The sequence below is a fragment of the Melozone crissalis genome, unplaced genomic scaffold (assembly GCF_028551555.1).
Source record: "Melozone crissalis strain CALT ecotype California unplaced genomic scaffold, PUWL_Pcris_2 ptg000006l_1, whole genome shotgun sequence".
Taxonomy (NCBI): Eukaryota; Metazoa; Chordata; class Aves; order Passeriformes; family Passerellidae; genus Melozone; species Melozone crissalis.
Window position 1 is genome coordinate 17,237,758 of NW_026535784.1, and position 16,499 is coordinate 17,254,256.

General features: G+C 39.7%; 1 protein-coding gene across 1 annotated transcript in view; it reads right to left on the reverse strand.

The window, feature by feature from the left end:
* Nucleotides 1-5,930: 5,930 nt before the first annotated feature.
* The window catches only part of SMIM14 (small integral membrane protein 14), a 38,473-nt gene continuing 27,904 nt past the window's right edge, over nucleotides 5,931-16,499 (reverse strand). The window contains exons 4-5 of the mRNA XM_054293365.1: nucleotides 9,619-9,767; nucleotides 5,931-9,065 (exon numbers count right to left, since the gene is read on the reverse strand). Of these exons, the coding sequence (XP_054149340.1) occupies nucleotides 9,033-9,065; nucleotides 9,619-9,767 (182 nt within the window). The 3' untranslated portion in view covers nucleotides 5,931-9,032. The remainder of the gene's footprint in view (nucleotides 9,066-9,618; nucleotides 9,768-16,499) is intronic.

Below are 16,499 nucleotides of genomic sequence, written 5' to 3' on the forward strand. Positions count from 1 at the left end.
CTTTGAAAATCCACTGGTAAACATTCCCAAAAGAAGGAAATAAAACGAGCTTGCACTCTTGTGACCTGGGCACTGCCCAGGGACCTCTTGCCTAGCAGTGTTAAAAGTTCTCAGATACTGCTCTTGCTTTTTATGTAAACATGGTATGGTATTAGTACACTACATGTGACTTTGGGAGCAGAAAGATTGTGAGACATCTGCTGTCTTTTCTTCTCCAGTACATTTAAGTTCACTTATACTGCCTCTCCTAGAAGCTGGGTGGGGGACTTTGCTCCATCTGCATTTTGACTTAGACTTTAAACAGATTACAGTTGCCAGTCTAGGTGAATAGGCGTGTTCTTATCAAAGCAACTAAAGAATTGCCTTGTTCTTATGTGGCATTTTCATCCATAGCTCTTAAAATATATTTTTAAAAAGTTTTTCTGTTTTATGTTTTATGTTTTATGTCTTATCCTGTTTTATGTCTTATCCTCTTACTACTTTGTAGGATCTGGTCTTTTCCTAGAAGAATCTCTACCTATTTGAGTCAGTACAGTCTCAGGTCCTTTAGAAATGGCTGTAAAATATGTGTGTTTCTACTGAAAGAGCCTACTGAGGTTTGCAGTCAGTGCAGGATCCTGGCGGATACAGTGTGGTTAGTCAATGAACCACCTGGCAAAGGCACAGGGTTCACTGAGTTTATTCTGAAGTAAAAGCCAGTCATACCTTTTCCCGTTGCTTACTGGCACAGATGTCTCAGTTTTAAACACATCTAGGTTTTTGTAGGGTTTTTTTCCCCAGGGAAACCTAAGCGAAGCAAATAGAAGTTCAGTGAGTGGTTCAGAAGTCAGTCTCACCTATACCATCCTCTTCGAACCCCCCATCTATCTCCTTAGGTCTCAGAATAGCCATGAATGAATACATTTGTACTGCAAGAATGCTATCTGGTCCCTCTGTACCAGCCACGGCCAAAACCACTTCAGGTCCTTGGAGTGGTCTGCTGAGGGTGTTGTAAGTGTGCTTTGTGCGTGCCTGGCACACAAGGAGTGCCTTTCCTAGAAACGCCCAGGGTACAAGGCGGGGTGTGTGTGAGAAGGACTTCCCTCTGCCTGCTGCTGTAGGTGTGGGTAGTCAGCAGCTCACTAGAGTCAGCTAACACCTCCCAGTTACTGAGTTTGCTAAGAACAAGGGCAAGAGCTTCGGAGCCTTCCTTGGCTGGGGAGTTGAGGCACACTTACGGCAGGAGAGTGCTGTGTCCTGAGGATTATAAACAAACATGTGGATCTAACACTCCACCCGCATCTGTGCTTCTTGCCAAGGAGCTTCAAAAGGGATATTTTTTTGTATCTGGCAATCATGGCCCTTTCCTGGGAGGAGAAAGGTCTGGGTTGTTGTCTGTTATTTGAGAGCTGTTTCAAATGTCTAAAGAGCCCTTGGAACAGGCAATGGACCCCAGTCCCTTTTCTCCAAGTAAAGGACCTTCACTGATAGACAGTCACACCCCTGCCTGGGACATTGATCTCACATTCTCTCTTGCAAACAGCACAACTTAACCCGAAAGGTTGGATTGCATGATCTTGGCGGGCTTTCCCAGCCTAAATGATCTGTGAAAGGATGGCGAGGGCTGCTTTTCTTTCCCTATAGCCTGCACTCTGCTGGTGAGGCCACTGCGGGCAGATTAAAAAATGCAGGGCTCAAAGGCATTGCAAATAAATGATGTGAAGCTTGGGTTCCCCTCTTCTTACAAAAAAAAATCTGAATTATGGGATGGGCTCTTCTTGCTTTTTCCATTGAGGCAGACCCATCATTTACCAAGATGTAGAATTTTTTGCAATAGCATGCAAGGCAAGAAAGGTTATGTAAGGCTGCTGCAAAGCAGATGAGGCTGGTCCACTGTTGTTCATTTTTTAAAATAAAAGTTGTGAGTTCTGCTCTGCTGTTTTGAAGGCTCAGTGTAGACTGTGAATACTTTTGCAGTGCAGGATAAGTAAACTAAGTAACAAGAGGAATAGGATTTCAGGAGTATGTTTTTCTTTAGTACTGGCAATTGACTAGGTCAGGTGAATCCCTCTTCTAGCATATTGGGGAGCGGGTTTGAAGCCACACCTCTGCCTTTCCAGAAACCACGGAGGGAAGAGCGATCTGAATGCCAAAGGTGGGTGGAGGGGCCACTTTTCACCTCCCATGTACAAGCTGTTCTGTTATGCAAGGGAGAAATCATGGTTTTTGAAAGATTTGGGGGATGAGGGGAAGGAGAGGGAAGACAAAGAGCAAGCAAGTTCATGATTGCATAATCTCCTGGCTGGCATCCTGATATTGGAGGTGGGAGGAAAAGCCAGCAAAGGACCATGGATAATAAAGATTTGAACCCTGTCTGGTTATTGTTTAATGTCAGACTGATTGCTAGCCAGATTTAGCTGATCATTAACTAAAGGCAGCTGAGTTTGTGTAATCTGTTTCTGACACATCTGACACAGATTCAACAACCTCCATTATCTGTCAAGCCTTTCTTTAACTTCTGACAAAGCACAACTGGGAGGCAACTGCACATGTAACAGGGAAATCCAATCCGAGGTGCTCGGCACAGTCCCAGGCCAAGGGACAAAAGTGCCCTAAGACCGGTTGGATCAGTATTTGAATCCATTCCTCGCATTTTACAACATGAAGAGGAAGGAAGGAGATGCAGCTCAAGAGATTATTCAGGACGTGTGGGACTGGCTCCAACAGCTGCATAAAGCAGCCATATGCTGTTTTTGAACACAGAAGAGAACCTGACCTCTGTGCGTGCTCAGAGCCAACATTGTCTTGCTACAGGAGACATTTTCTGCCTGGCACATCCCTACTTAAGACCCTCTCCTCATCTCCACCTCTCTGGTTCACCAGAACTATGACATTGCTGAACAACCTGACAGTTTGCCAAAACATCTTATGATTAATCCAATACAGTATTTTCTTTGCTGGTGACAACCAGCCTCTCAAACTGCAATTATTGGTAAAATTTGTTGCAAAATGCAGTGAATTTCTGGTCAGGTTGAACATGCCTGTTTGCATATGGCATGGAACATCTGGACAGCAACCTCATCAGGTCGCATGTACAATACTGCCATGTAAATAAAACCCCAAAGCCATGCAGAATTAAAACTTTTGAAGCTGGAGGAAGGGCATTCTAAGAACTCTGATGAACATATCCTGTCAAACCCCATTCTTTAAGTAACTGCACGTTTTGTTTCCCAGTACATGACCTTCCTCTAACTACATTATTTAAAGCGCTCAGTATACAGAGCAATTATTCACACTTCCTTCCAGGCATGATTACCTTTGGTGGCCTATCTGTTGTTTTCTAAGTGCCTCTTTTTTTTCCATTCTCTTCTGATGTTTTTCTGGAAACCATACACTTCATGCCAGACTTCAAAGCTGCTGCTCCAGAAGCAGTGCTGTGGGCAGCAGCATTGCTTTTCTGAACACAGGGTACCACCAGGAGAGCCATTTCAGGCTAACAGCCATCTCCCCAGAACAGTCAGGAAACATGAAATGCTGAAACTAATGCCATGGAAGAGCAGCTGGATGAGGCACTGCTTCTCATCACTGCCCCACTGGAGAGAAATGGTCCTGTAGCATCCCTTCTTTAAAGGGTTTTACTCAGCTGAGCTGCCCCATTCCCATAACAGTTGTTTGCACAAAATAAGGTGAAGATTTGATCTACCTCACAATATAGTGAAAAGCCAATTGGGTTTAATCTCTTCCCCTTATATACTAAAGCCCAAGACAATACAGCAGGAGGGAGTGTCAGAGACAAGATGCATTGGTGATTCAAATTGCAAGCTAATATTTGATGAAGGGGAGAATGATTATTTGGATTTTCTATTTTAAACAAGACTGCATGAAATCACTAAGGCAGTTGAAGAAGCACAATTTTTACTCATCATCACAAGAAAGCAGATTTTGATGCATTCCCTGCAGTGTTTGGTGTAGTGCCAGTCCTGTGGAGGCTTCCTTGGGTTGTTTTCTTGCTAATCATTTTCATTTCATCATTTATCATTTCAAGTTCTGCCCTAAACTGAACACCTTTTTTAAGATTTGCTTTTTATATCAAACCAATGGCTGTGACCTTCAGAATGTTGTACAGTGGTGGGGTTTTTCACTGGTCTGCTAAAGGAAACATATTTTCTCATCTCTAGACTGTAAGGACAGTTTCTGCAGCAGAAGAAATTAATTTTAAACAAGTTATAAATCTGAAAACTATATAGTCACAAAAATTATTCCTCTGCTTCATCATTTATAGCTTGGAAGATGAAACAACAAAACCTATAAAAGCAAAGACCTGTTTTCTTAAACCTTGCTACATGTGATCTTTGATTATAAATTACTGCTTTATTTTCAGTAGGTATTTTACAGTAACACCTTCCATAAAGGCAAGAAGAGTGAAACCTTTAAAATGCTGCATATATAGGGTGAATTAATATATATTGCCAAATATTGAAGCATATTTGTTTCAGACACTCCCTCTGGCCAGTGCTCTGATCTGCAGATGTTAAAAAGGTAGTGTGGAAGCCAGATTCTTCTAGCTATTATATTTAACTACAAAATGTCTGCTATGGGAGTTGGCAATTTGGATACAAGTGTTCAGTTACTTTTCCTATATGAAAAGAAAAATCTTCAGGTGATGTTGCCTAAAAGTTGGTTAGAGTTGTGTTGTTTTACAAGTGAGGATGTGGTTCAGCATGGAATATTCTGCTTCTTCCCCCACCCCAAGGTGCAGATCTTTGCAGTGAATGGCACTGTAGGCCATTGGCTGGCACTGGAGAAATAAAGAGAAGGAGAAAAGGATGTAAGTAGTCCATTTTTGCAAGGAATTCACTTAATGGGATATTTTGCTGCAATGATTTGGTGTATTCTCCCTAAACATCCTAAATAGGGTAATTTTTTTTCAGACTTTGGGGCAGAGTAATTTCAAATTACTGGTGATCTTGAACAGCTAGGCTTTGTACAGATCTATTCAACAATGTAAATTTAGATTTGTGGCAATTTTCTTTCTGCATCACTTTTCTCAATAGGCATCTGCATCCTTGTCAAACTTTTAAACAAGTGTACTTAGAAGTTTAGCTTTAGTTTCAGGGGTTATTTATAGTATCATGTTTGAGTAAAAGAGTAAATTTTGATGAGCAGACATTATTGGTATTTGAGTAAGATCTCGTACTGTTTAGATTGACTCAAATGCTAAAACATTTGTTACATGTTGTTGTTATTATTATTATATTATTCTGATTTTGTTTCTGATTCTCTGGTATTTATTGCCACTATCTCTGGATAGCTATACATTATTTTAAACCCTAATGCTCCCCTGGTTCTCATTTTCTTCCTCAGATTAGCATAGGAATCTTTAATGAGGGATCTGAGTTGCTGTTGAGGCAGTGCTCAGAATTTTGTGCTCTGCTTCCAGAGAAGAGAGCTGCACTTCATGGGAACAGTGAGGAAGCAGCAGGTCTCTACTGCTCCTACACACTGCCTTGGAGCTATTGCAGCATCTTCCTTCCTCAAAGTCCAACACTGCCAAGATCTAGAGCTGGAAAACAGATTGCAATCTCAAAGTAGTAGGATTTGATCTAAAACAAAAGTAACACAATCAGCATATTTATCATTACTTTTCTTCCTGTATTATTTCTAACTTCCTAGATTGCACAACTACTTAGAAGAGCAAAAGGCAGAGGTATCCATGTTGGTCATCAAAGTATCTTAAACCTTGGAAACTGCTTTTTATTTGTTCTGACTTGCTTGATACATACAGTAGACAAGTGTCCATTAGAAAAGGTAGAATTTACATTTTAAAAGTTACACAGGTGACACACTATTTTTACTGACTCTTATTTTTAGATGATTTCAAATTACCTTAGAAATTGATAGGTTGGTGCAGTCCTATGTCTTATATAAAAACTAAAAGACAAAGACAAAAGTTTACTAATGATTGCTATTTATTTTGTTAAGTCAATAAAAAGTGCATAGTACAAGCCCTTTATCCCAATCCAAGTACTCAGTAAAAGATTACTAGGAAACTGCAAATGGCACAGACGATTTTTTGTTTGGCATAATTCAGATACTTTAAACCACCGATTTACATTAAGTACATGACATCTTCACTCTTCCTTTTTCAATCATTAACATTACAAGGCTAAGTGATCTGCAGACAGTGCATGGATACATATGATTTCTCATTTCAGAGTATAGTAATTGTGTTAAGCAGACTCTAAAATACTATTGTTTTAACAAAGTTAAGGTATAATTGTAAAATTTCCTTCCATATTTTCCAAGTTGCTACAACTTGCATCTCTGACTAACCAAGCTTAAAACCATCATTACAGAACTGATCATACCCTAGAGCTTTGCATACCACTAATCTCTTCCCAAAATTTACCATAAACATCTGTAACCATGATACAATTATTTAATCACAAATTACATCACTAAAGACCAGATTTCTGCCACCCTTACTAAAGCTGCTACTAGTACATTATCTCAGAGTAGTTCCACAAACTTCAGTGCAACTACTTGATGAGTAAGGCACTATTTAACACAAATAAGAGTGGCAAAATACAGTCCTATGGTTACTTACTTTTATTTTAATTAAGAGTGCTGATCTGAATTTTGTATCTTGGAGAAGTATCTGAATTTAAAAGGCATACATTTTGATGTGGGATAGTGGCCTGGCTCTTTAGTAAAACACTTTACAATAAAATATTTCCAATGTTCATTTTCTTTTACATAAAAAATTTAAAATAGCCATTTACATGAGGAAAACATACATGTATAAAATCACTGGGACAATCAGAGGAATTTCAAGCAAAGACATTTCATTTAAAGGTAAACCACAACATCCCTCTGAACAAAAAGTTCATTTGCCAAGACTTTTAGAGCTGGGTGCATGGGATAAGCTTTATAAATACATAAACAGACATTTAAGTGAGACTGATCCTCACAAGTGAGGAGCATCTCCTGTAAATCTCACCAACTCCCAAGAGGATGAGGAGTAGTGCTCTGAATAGAAGCCTGTTTCAGTTGGCTTTTTAATCAACTGGAAGCTTGTTTTATGCCTCCAATAGCGAAGAATTCTGGCCAAAAAATACTTGGAGACAAAAGGTCAGTGTGGGAGATTATATACGTTTTCTTGTGGGTTCAACAAAATGATGCTGGATTACTTGTACTGAACAGCATCCCAAACATAAATGTACATGGAAGGCAAAAAGTAAGCACTGGCAAGAATGCTTGTCCCAGTGACATCTTTACACAGTGTTTGTGGCCTGTACATTATTAGACACAATGGGACAAATTCTCTCAGCTTCTCTCCTGCAGTTTCATTGCTTTTCACTGCACTGATGTCACTGAGAGCACCTGGCCCGATCTTCTTCTTTTTTTCCTTTTTTTTTTTGTTTTTAAACTTACTCCTATGCTTGGGAGGACAGTATTCCATAGAAATTCAAAGGTCAATTACATCAAATTACAGAAGTCCTTCTTCAGCTCTACACTGTACCCTTACAAGGGGGCTTAGGTGGCTCACCCTTTACCCTGAAGAGCAAAACCCTGCAGCTGTCAACCACGGGATCTGATGTGAGATTTTTGTTAGAGCCTGTTAATACAAACCTTTTTGTAATTTAACAGTTAGTTCCTTCAGCTCCATAACTAAAGTCCTCATGAAATAAAGGTTTGTAGAGTAAGGCTTAGAATTCCCATATGTCTGTTCTACTGACCTTTAAGGAAAGAAGTTTCATGTTGGGAACATAAAAATGTTCTTTACATTATTCTGATCACTTTTTCAAATTGAACAAGAAAAATATACAGTGTTGCTTTTCTGTACATCTTTAAAATGTTCTTAAATTAATGTACATAAAAAAAGTCCTTCCCATTTTCCATAATGGGAGATGTGCACAGGTGCGTGCACAGCCACACATACACACACTGAAACATACCACACATACACACATTTATTAGAGGGAAGAGACATGCCATATGTAGTCACCTGCAAGTTTGTTATTCTACAATTACAACTAGTAGATAAGGATGAAATGTTAAGAATTGCTGATAACATACAAGTGAAAAACCTGAATAATCCAGTACATGTTGTATACCAAAAGTTGGTAACCATGGTAACTTCTTGGTATGATTTCATCCTGTCCAATATCTATTATATCATGCCTAAAAACTTGTTAAGGTATCAATTATGAAAATGCCAGGACAGAAAATTCTACCAAGTTCTTCTTACTAAATTTCTCTTTTGATAAAGTCTGTAAGTAAACACACCTGGGTTTAGAGTATGTTTTTTTCACAACATATTGAATAAGACATACAATTTATTAATGCAAATGGCTGAATTAACTTTTTTGGTGGTATAATCTTTTGTGTAAAGTTTCCAATATATAGATCAAAGCTTTGACAGTGGCAATCCTCATGCTCACTTATGTGAGCCCTCATGTTCACTTGTGGTATTATTCTAGTGGACAATCCATGCTTTTGCCAGCAACCCTGAAAACTGTGTTAGCGGTCCAAAGACCAGAATAAAAGCTGCTCTGAAACCAGGGCAAATATAAAACAATTTCTATTTTTCAGCACATAACTAAGTACTTCCAACCATAATATAACTCTCAAAAGCATACTGGAGAAGAAATATGAATTAATCTGAAGAAAAGTCAGTAACCTTCCATTCTTATAGGTGGACTGGGATTTTCTTTTTCTTTCAATGCACATCAGAAATCACATCAAAGAAATAAGGATCACTGTAACAGAAAGAGATTAAGTGGAATGTCCACAGTAACAACCAAAAAACCCCTGCAATGCCTTACCATTAATCAAATTACAATTTTATAGGAATTGTAATAACATACAAAGCAAAAATTAACTTAAAATTGAAGTTGCTAAAAGCAGTTCATGAAGATTACTGCTGAGTGATAACTCTGCTCTATATAAATGAGAAAACAGTATTGAGTGGGAGTTAGGAGCAATCTGGTCACTTCGTTCATTTGGTCGTGCAAGGTTTTAGCTGCTGAGCTTTTCCAATACTGAATGCTCTAGTCCACTGGTGGGGCTGGTGGTTCTTGTCCCTTGGGAGAAGAAAGGAGGAAAGGAAAAAAAAAAAGCAGGTACAGAATTAGACACAGTGTTTCCCAAAGGAGGATACAGCAATAGAAGAACTCAGAAGCGTTACACTGTGTTTTCTTTCACGGTTTTTCAACATCTCTTAAAATAATTAGAGAAAATGAGCATCAAAAAATTATACTTTTTCCTGTATTAATTGAGATTTTTTCATGATGCCACATCTAGGACAAGGATCACCCTTGTCAAAGTATCATGCTATAATTTTGTTTACTGACTTCTCTTAAAGCTGTGCTTGTCCCCTTTACCTAAGAAGGCAGGAGGCAGCTTCATCCAGGGACAGACAGTGTCCAGAGGACACTGCACCTGCTCCATCCCACACTTAGCCTTCAATATTCCTTTCACTTTGGACTAACTCATTGTAATTTTTAATGGAGTTCCAAGAAAATACAGTGAAAATAAAAAGGGAAAAAATACTTTGAGACAGACAATGTGTATTAAACCAAAACAGATTTAAGCTAATACAGAATCTCCCTGCAGGGCACTTGAAGATGCACTTACATGGTGTTGGCTGGTTGGCTTTCCGACTGTGTTTGATCCTCTTAGATTACTGGGTCTCAGTAAGAACAAGACAAGTGCAATCACCACCCAGGCCATCATTATCATGGCAAAGCTGATGCCATTGTCACTGGAGGAGTTTAGTCCTGGCACTACAGACAACGAAAGGTCAAGTTATAATAGAGTAACAGCTGAGTTCTTTTCCCCAAGTGAAACCAAAAATGCAATCTCAGGAAGAAATCCCTGAAATAGTTTTTAATGGAGTGTTCTGAATAGTCCCTCATTTTGGCTTTGAGACAGTAATACTGTATTTTATCATATTTCTTACCCATCTGAAAAGAGAATAATCTATTTCATAATATTTCACTGGTATCCTTATAATTACCATGAATATTTATTATTTCATATTAGCTCCTAGTAACTGGAGGTGATAAACACACTCTTCACATTTAAGAAATCAAACCTGATGCAGAATATATAGGAAATGCCCCATATGTATGTTGGTCTTTGGTTTTTTGCCTCAAACAAATAAAACAATAAGACTAAACTGATGAAAGGTTAGGCTCCATTCTTAGGCCCCACACAGAGAACATGCTAATTTTTAACAAAAAGGGAGCAAATTAATGGTAATCAATTTCTTGAATCTACTCTTAATTTATTTCTTGAGAGTTTGTTTGAAGATGTTTCAGTGTCAATATGCCAGATCTCCATGACTGATCATCCAGGTCATGTCATATTTCTGCTAGCAATGTATCTGGCAGGAGGTGAAAAAATGCTGCAGAGATACATTCCAAAGTGAAGCCCAGGAAGACAATATAAAAACTTTACATCAAATTTCTATACGGAATACCTGAAACATCAACACATGGAAGTAAATTTAAGAAAATACCTTCAGGCTGGAAATGGCTAGTTGATCTCTTTAGATCAAGAAACTCTTGCACATTTTAAAACTACTTTTCTCCTCTGAAACATAACTTCAAGTAATCAAGCAGTAACTAATCTTGTCAGCTGAAGTGTAAACCCATGTATAGATAATTACCTATGGTACTCACATGAATCCATTTATTATAGTATCTGAAGGCCTAACATCTTCATTACTGATCTAGATGATCAACTGATACAGAGCAATTAATTCAAAGCTATAATGAATAATAATGATTATGGAGTCAAGTCTGGATTCAGTATTGGTTGGATTGTTCTTATTTAACACTTACTTGATAACTCATGCCCTGCTGGAATAATTTCCTTGAAGGTTAATGCTGATACCACAGAACCACCCCCATCACTGCCATCCAGGGTAGCCTTGCTAACAGAGGCTCTTCCTTGGAAAGGTTTGTTCATAACACAGCACAGGGGCCCTGCAGGGAAGCTTACAGCTATGCCAATCTCCACACTGCTGCTCTGGGAATAAGGCTTCATGAGTTGGGGCTGTTGGACTGATGTCCTTTACTCACATCACATGCACTCAAAAATGTCAAAGAAGAAAAAAACCCATGCACCACAGATGAACATGAACATGTTCATCACAGCACAAACACCACCATTAACATGTATGAACAAATGAAACTGCTTTTGCCTTTTAAATGTACAAAATATAGACATTTCAAAACTCAAGATGTTGCTAATATAGAGGAATTTTATAATTGGAATTATATGCAATTACAAGTGAGAATTCTTTTGAAAATCTGAGTGAATAAAGGGCTTTGTATATGGAGGAGATGGCATAGTGCAGAATATAAATAAGAAAGCTACAGCCTTTAATTCACTAAACTCTTACACAATTGATTTTGAAAGCATATGGAATTGTGAAGGTAAGAGTTTAGACCTTTAGTTTTGTTGACCAAAATATTACTATTATCAGCAGCATACATCAATATTTTAAATCTTGGAAAATCTTATATGCAGTCCAGGAGATGAGCATATAATTTGGCATGAAAAGAACAACTGCTTTATTATGGGGCTTCCAGACAACACTAATAGCCACTCTGAGACTATCTGCAGCAACAAGTAAGAAGGCCTTAGGTAACTGCTTTGGCAAATATTTCTCGTAGAAGACTGAAAATTCTGATGACTTGTTAGGATTCCCCGTACAATGCAGAGAAATGGACTGGTCCAACTGCCTTCTGGAATTTGGCTGAACCTTGGAGTGCACTTGGAGTCTGTGGTGGTTAACCAAAAGTTGGGGTAAGCAAATGATGCCAGATCAGGTCATGCTACAGGTCAGGGAAGGGAGCAGAGGGGACCACAGAGGGAACCCAGAGGGGTCCGTTGCAAGACACAGTTTCCTCCAGCCTGTGCTGTAACGTAGTTCAGACAGAACCAAATGTGCTGAAACATGTTCTGAACTAAGTTAGGCAAGACAACAGCAGATCTAACTGGCCCTGTACTACCTACTCAAGGCACGCCAGACACAACAATGTTTACATTTACCAAGGAACTGATAAACCCACACCTCTCACCAATGAGTGTGTGCTTTAATAAGGATGCGAGATATTTCAGAATCTGTTACTTTAATCTCTTACAGGGAAGAGGATAAGCAAAATTTCACATAGGTGGGGTTGAATCCAACTTTTCAAAGCTTTGCATCACAAATCAAGAGAAGAGACAGGAAGCTATTTCAGCTACTGGAAGCAGTTATATGTAGGAGACAACAATCTTGCTACAAAGACCTCCATCCCTGAGATCACAAAATAATCAGATAAATCCAGCTTATGGATAAAATAACAGTTGAGTGAAGGTGAAACCAAGCAGAATGGAATTTATGGTGATGGGCAGAAAAAAAAAATCTTCTTTTTAAGAGTTCACAGTTCCTTTATCTGTAACTGGTATTTTTTTGCAAGTAATTTAGAAGTGATGTTTTGATTCCTTGAAGAATAAAGGTTATCCTCCAAGAGCACCTGTGAATGGTATTTTCTAATATCTTCAGATGGATAGAAGATTGTCCTGGTCTGAGATGAATGTTCCTGCCACCACCCATTTTGATGGATGGATCTGGCTATTAATCTCCAGTGCTCCAGACACACCAACTAGCACAGAATTTAACAGCACATATTCCCATGTCATGAGAGACATGACACACAGTCTCTAACCTACCTTTCCATGCAACACTGAATCCAGCCCAAGGTCTTTATTTTCACAGTATCTGGTCCCCTGGGTTTGGCATACATATATATCCACACACTCCTGAATGATGCCTGTGAGCAGTTCTGGCCCTGTGGTTTCCTGGAATTTATTTGTTTCTTTTTTTTACAGTATGGCTGAATTATCTCTCTGCAGGAGAAAGCTTTATGAGGAGCTGGTGTGAGATTGTAGGATTAACTCCCATGGGAGTTAGTGACTATGGTGAATCCTATCTGTGGCTCCATGTACAAGATGCAGTTTTTGGACTTGCTTTCTCCTACAGAAGCAGAGACCAGGCCACACAAACTAGTCTTCACCCAGAAAGAAATGGGAAGTAGAAAAAAATCCTCCATGACAGATGTTTGCAGATTCATTTGAGCTTCTAGAAGGCAGTAAAAGCTATTAAAATTATGAGTTTGGTAAAAAGAGTTTTTAAAGATTAAAGGTCAACCAATTACTGATTGTGCAACTGAAATCTCAAGAATACAATATTAAAACTACTAAGTGCCCAGGTTAAACACCCTTACATGAACTTAGTGCTTTTAAAATGCAGTTTTTCCTTCAGAGTGAGGCTGCACTCTCAAGAAAGGAGAAATTTCACTTGTTTTACTGTAAAAGTGTATTCCATGTGGTGCTTTTTGTCTGCCCTCTCATGGTAGAAATATCTTCTTTTGGAGTATAAACAGATTGACGCTGGTAAAAACTGTTAAACTTCAGCATGAGGAAGGCAAAAGCATGGTCTCTGACTTATGTCTTCTTTTCATGGTGCTTTAAGCCTTGCTTCTTCTGTGAAGGAAAGGCATAAAACTGTATGAAGAGAGGTATTTTAGAAATTAATAATCAGGGAAGACAAAGAGCCCGTGGGACCTTCAGGATATAACGCCTGCAAACGGACCCTTTCAAAGGCAGGGATAAGGAACCCAAAGAAAGCCAAGATGGTCTTGAGCAGCAGAGGAAGGGAGAAGGGAATTCCCAGAAAAGGGAGGGAAGAGTTGGCAGACATTAGGCTGCTGTGACTGCCCTATATGAATACAAATCAAGATGAATCACATGTACGTATTCACTTCAAATTGCATAAAAGTTTGGGAGTAGACAACATTTGAGACGGTCACCTCTGACCACATTACAGCGTAGCAGAGCACTGAGAATAGTGCTGAAAATATGAGGTGTCAACGTCTGGGAATTGCTAGAACACAGAAAAAACTCCAGCAGTAGCCCCTCATTTCCTTTGACAGGGGAAGGGAAGGCTGACTGTGAAGGGCCATGAGCCATCAGAGCAGATCAGAGCCAGCTGGGACCCTCCCTAGGCTGGATGAGTCGCTGATGTTGCAACTGCCACACGTCAGAGAAGCGCCGTGCTCCGCTTGCATCAGACAGAATTCAGAAAGGAATTACCATTCTTATTGCTCATTTCAAGGGAAACTCTAAGATCTTCTGATCTGCTGAGCATTAACAATCCCAACAGAATATTAAATGTGCTGCCTTTTCAAAACTTACAGCCTTTTCTTTCTGCAAGGCACTCACTGAAATTGAGGGAACAGTCATCAGACTCTGACACATGCTTTAATGCACAGCAGATACTCTGAGGGAGAACCAGCCGATGAACGGCCATCAAGCAGAGGGCCCAAATGCTTGTTGAAGTGGTGCTCATATTTTCCTATACCTAAATCCAAAAGCACTGGTCCTGATCCTGGCAGGAAACTCTGCTGGGGAGTCACTATGACATAATGGTGCCAACAACTGCAAGTAAGAATTTATAGATAATAACACAAAAAAGTGAAGGTGGGAAACCTAGTACTACTGCCTTGATATGGCTCTAAAAAACAACAACAAAAAAGAACCTAAATCAAGGGTTGGAAAAACAAAGCATGCTCAGAAGAATCAACAGAGGGTGTTTCTGAGAATTTCCAGCTGGTAGCAGCAGCACAACACATGATGCTGCTGTGACATTGGCTGAACCCCAACCCTGACGTCTCCCAAAACAAAACCACATACATCTCATCAGTTATTCCACAACCTTAAGAATCTGTGTATGACAACATTCCCAGCTGTGCTTCCAGAAAGAAGACCAAATTCTGGGAATGAGTGAATTGGTGAGAGTGAAACAAACTTGTTCATAGTGAGATTCTGAAATGAGGAATCAAAGTCAACAAGTACCAGGAAGTGGAGCTGTGGGACCTAGGGAAGAGGAGATCCACCTCAAACATAAGCTCATCACTTTACAGCTCATAAAAACAGGATGAAGCAATGGACAGAAGACTGGCCCAGAATTATTTTAATATGTTTCTGAAAACCTCTCTAGAAGCTTCCCCAGGCTCAATCTGTTTATTTTTGCCTTTGACTCTCGGGGTCTTACAGACTGCCCCAAGCACAGCATTACAGAAGCACCACAAAATAATGACAAATATGCAGGCTGTGTCATTGCATCAGCAGAAAAATACCTTTGCTAGAACTAAATTTAAGCAATATAATAACACAGGAAAAGATTTACTCTGTAATTTTTGCTTTGGTTTTTGAAACAAACCACTGGTTTGGAACAATTGCTGCCAAATTGCTTGCATCTGCACAGACAGTTATTGCAAGAATCTCAGAATGGAAAGCTATTTGTTGCAAACCATTCAAGTCCCCACTGTACTATAGTTTGGTAACATTAAAGCTATCCCACAGGCTTTGTGGCCACACATATGAGAACTTACTCATTTATACAGTCCTTAGTCTAAAAACTTCATAAATACTAATGATCCAGGACTCCCAAGGCACGAGAATGACATACCATTGCTTGGTTTTGACCGTGGACTAAAGCTCAGAAAGCTCCACACCCTGTGCCTCCTTCTAATATAGAAAATATTCTGACTCCCATCATCTGCCTCTTTCCCTCTCCTACATGCCTATGATTAAAAAAATCTACATAGAAATCTAAGGTGTGGGAGATGAAAAAGTCTGCCCAGGTACATTTGGAAGAGGAATAGTGATGGAAGCCCATAAAGAAGGAGTAAGGCAGCAGCACTGTACAGCACATGTGCACCACACTATTTTTTCCTCAGGGGGTTATGTGGGACAGTTCAGTTTCCCCCTTCAGCCCAGCATGGCACTGAATCTGGGATTGTTCCACACTGGCAGAGCCCAGTGCAAGTCTGAGCTGCATGCCCATCTCTAAACAGGTTTTACAGGAGAGTGAAGAGGGAGGAACATGAGGGTCAATGAAGCCATGCACTCTCTCCAAGATGCTGGAAGCCTTGCCTGCACTGCTCCTAGACCTATAAAAGATACAGGCACCAGCAGCTCTTGCTTACAAGAACACTGCTCAGGTGCTTGCTGTTCCCTCAAGGCATTACAGCAGTCCTGATGCAAGATGAATGAGTTCACACACTCAATTGGTGAAGTGATGTAGAAACACAGACCCACTTCACTTTTGTTCACAAACATTTGACAGCATTCCCTCTAGCTCACGGAAAGTGTCTCACGGAGTGTCTCAACGCCTCAGGGCATGCTTACATTGCTGCATAACCTCCACACAGCTATGCTTCACTGACCATTCTGGTAATGCCTGACTGACCTAGTACTGTTCACTGTTTGAAAGAGGTTTTTTGATGCATTTCATAGCAAATTCCAAGGAAGTGTACACATCATTCCTCTGCTTCATTAACTACACAGGTGCCAAATCAACAGAGATGCAGTCATGGTGGATGTCAGCTCATGAGTCAGAGCCTCCTCTTGGAGGAGGGGTCACAGTACAGACAGTTCATCACCCAGCCCAAGCTGTG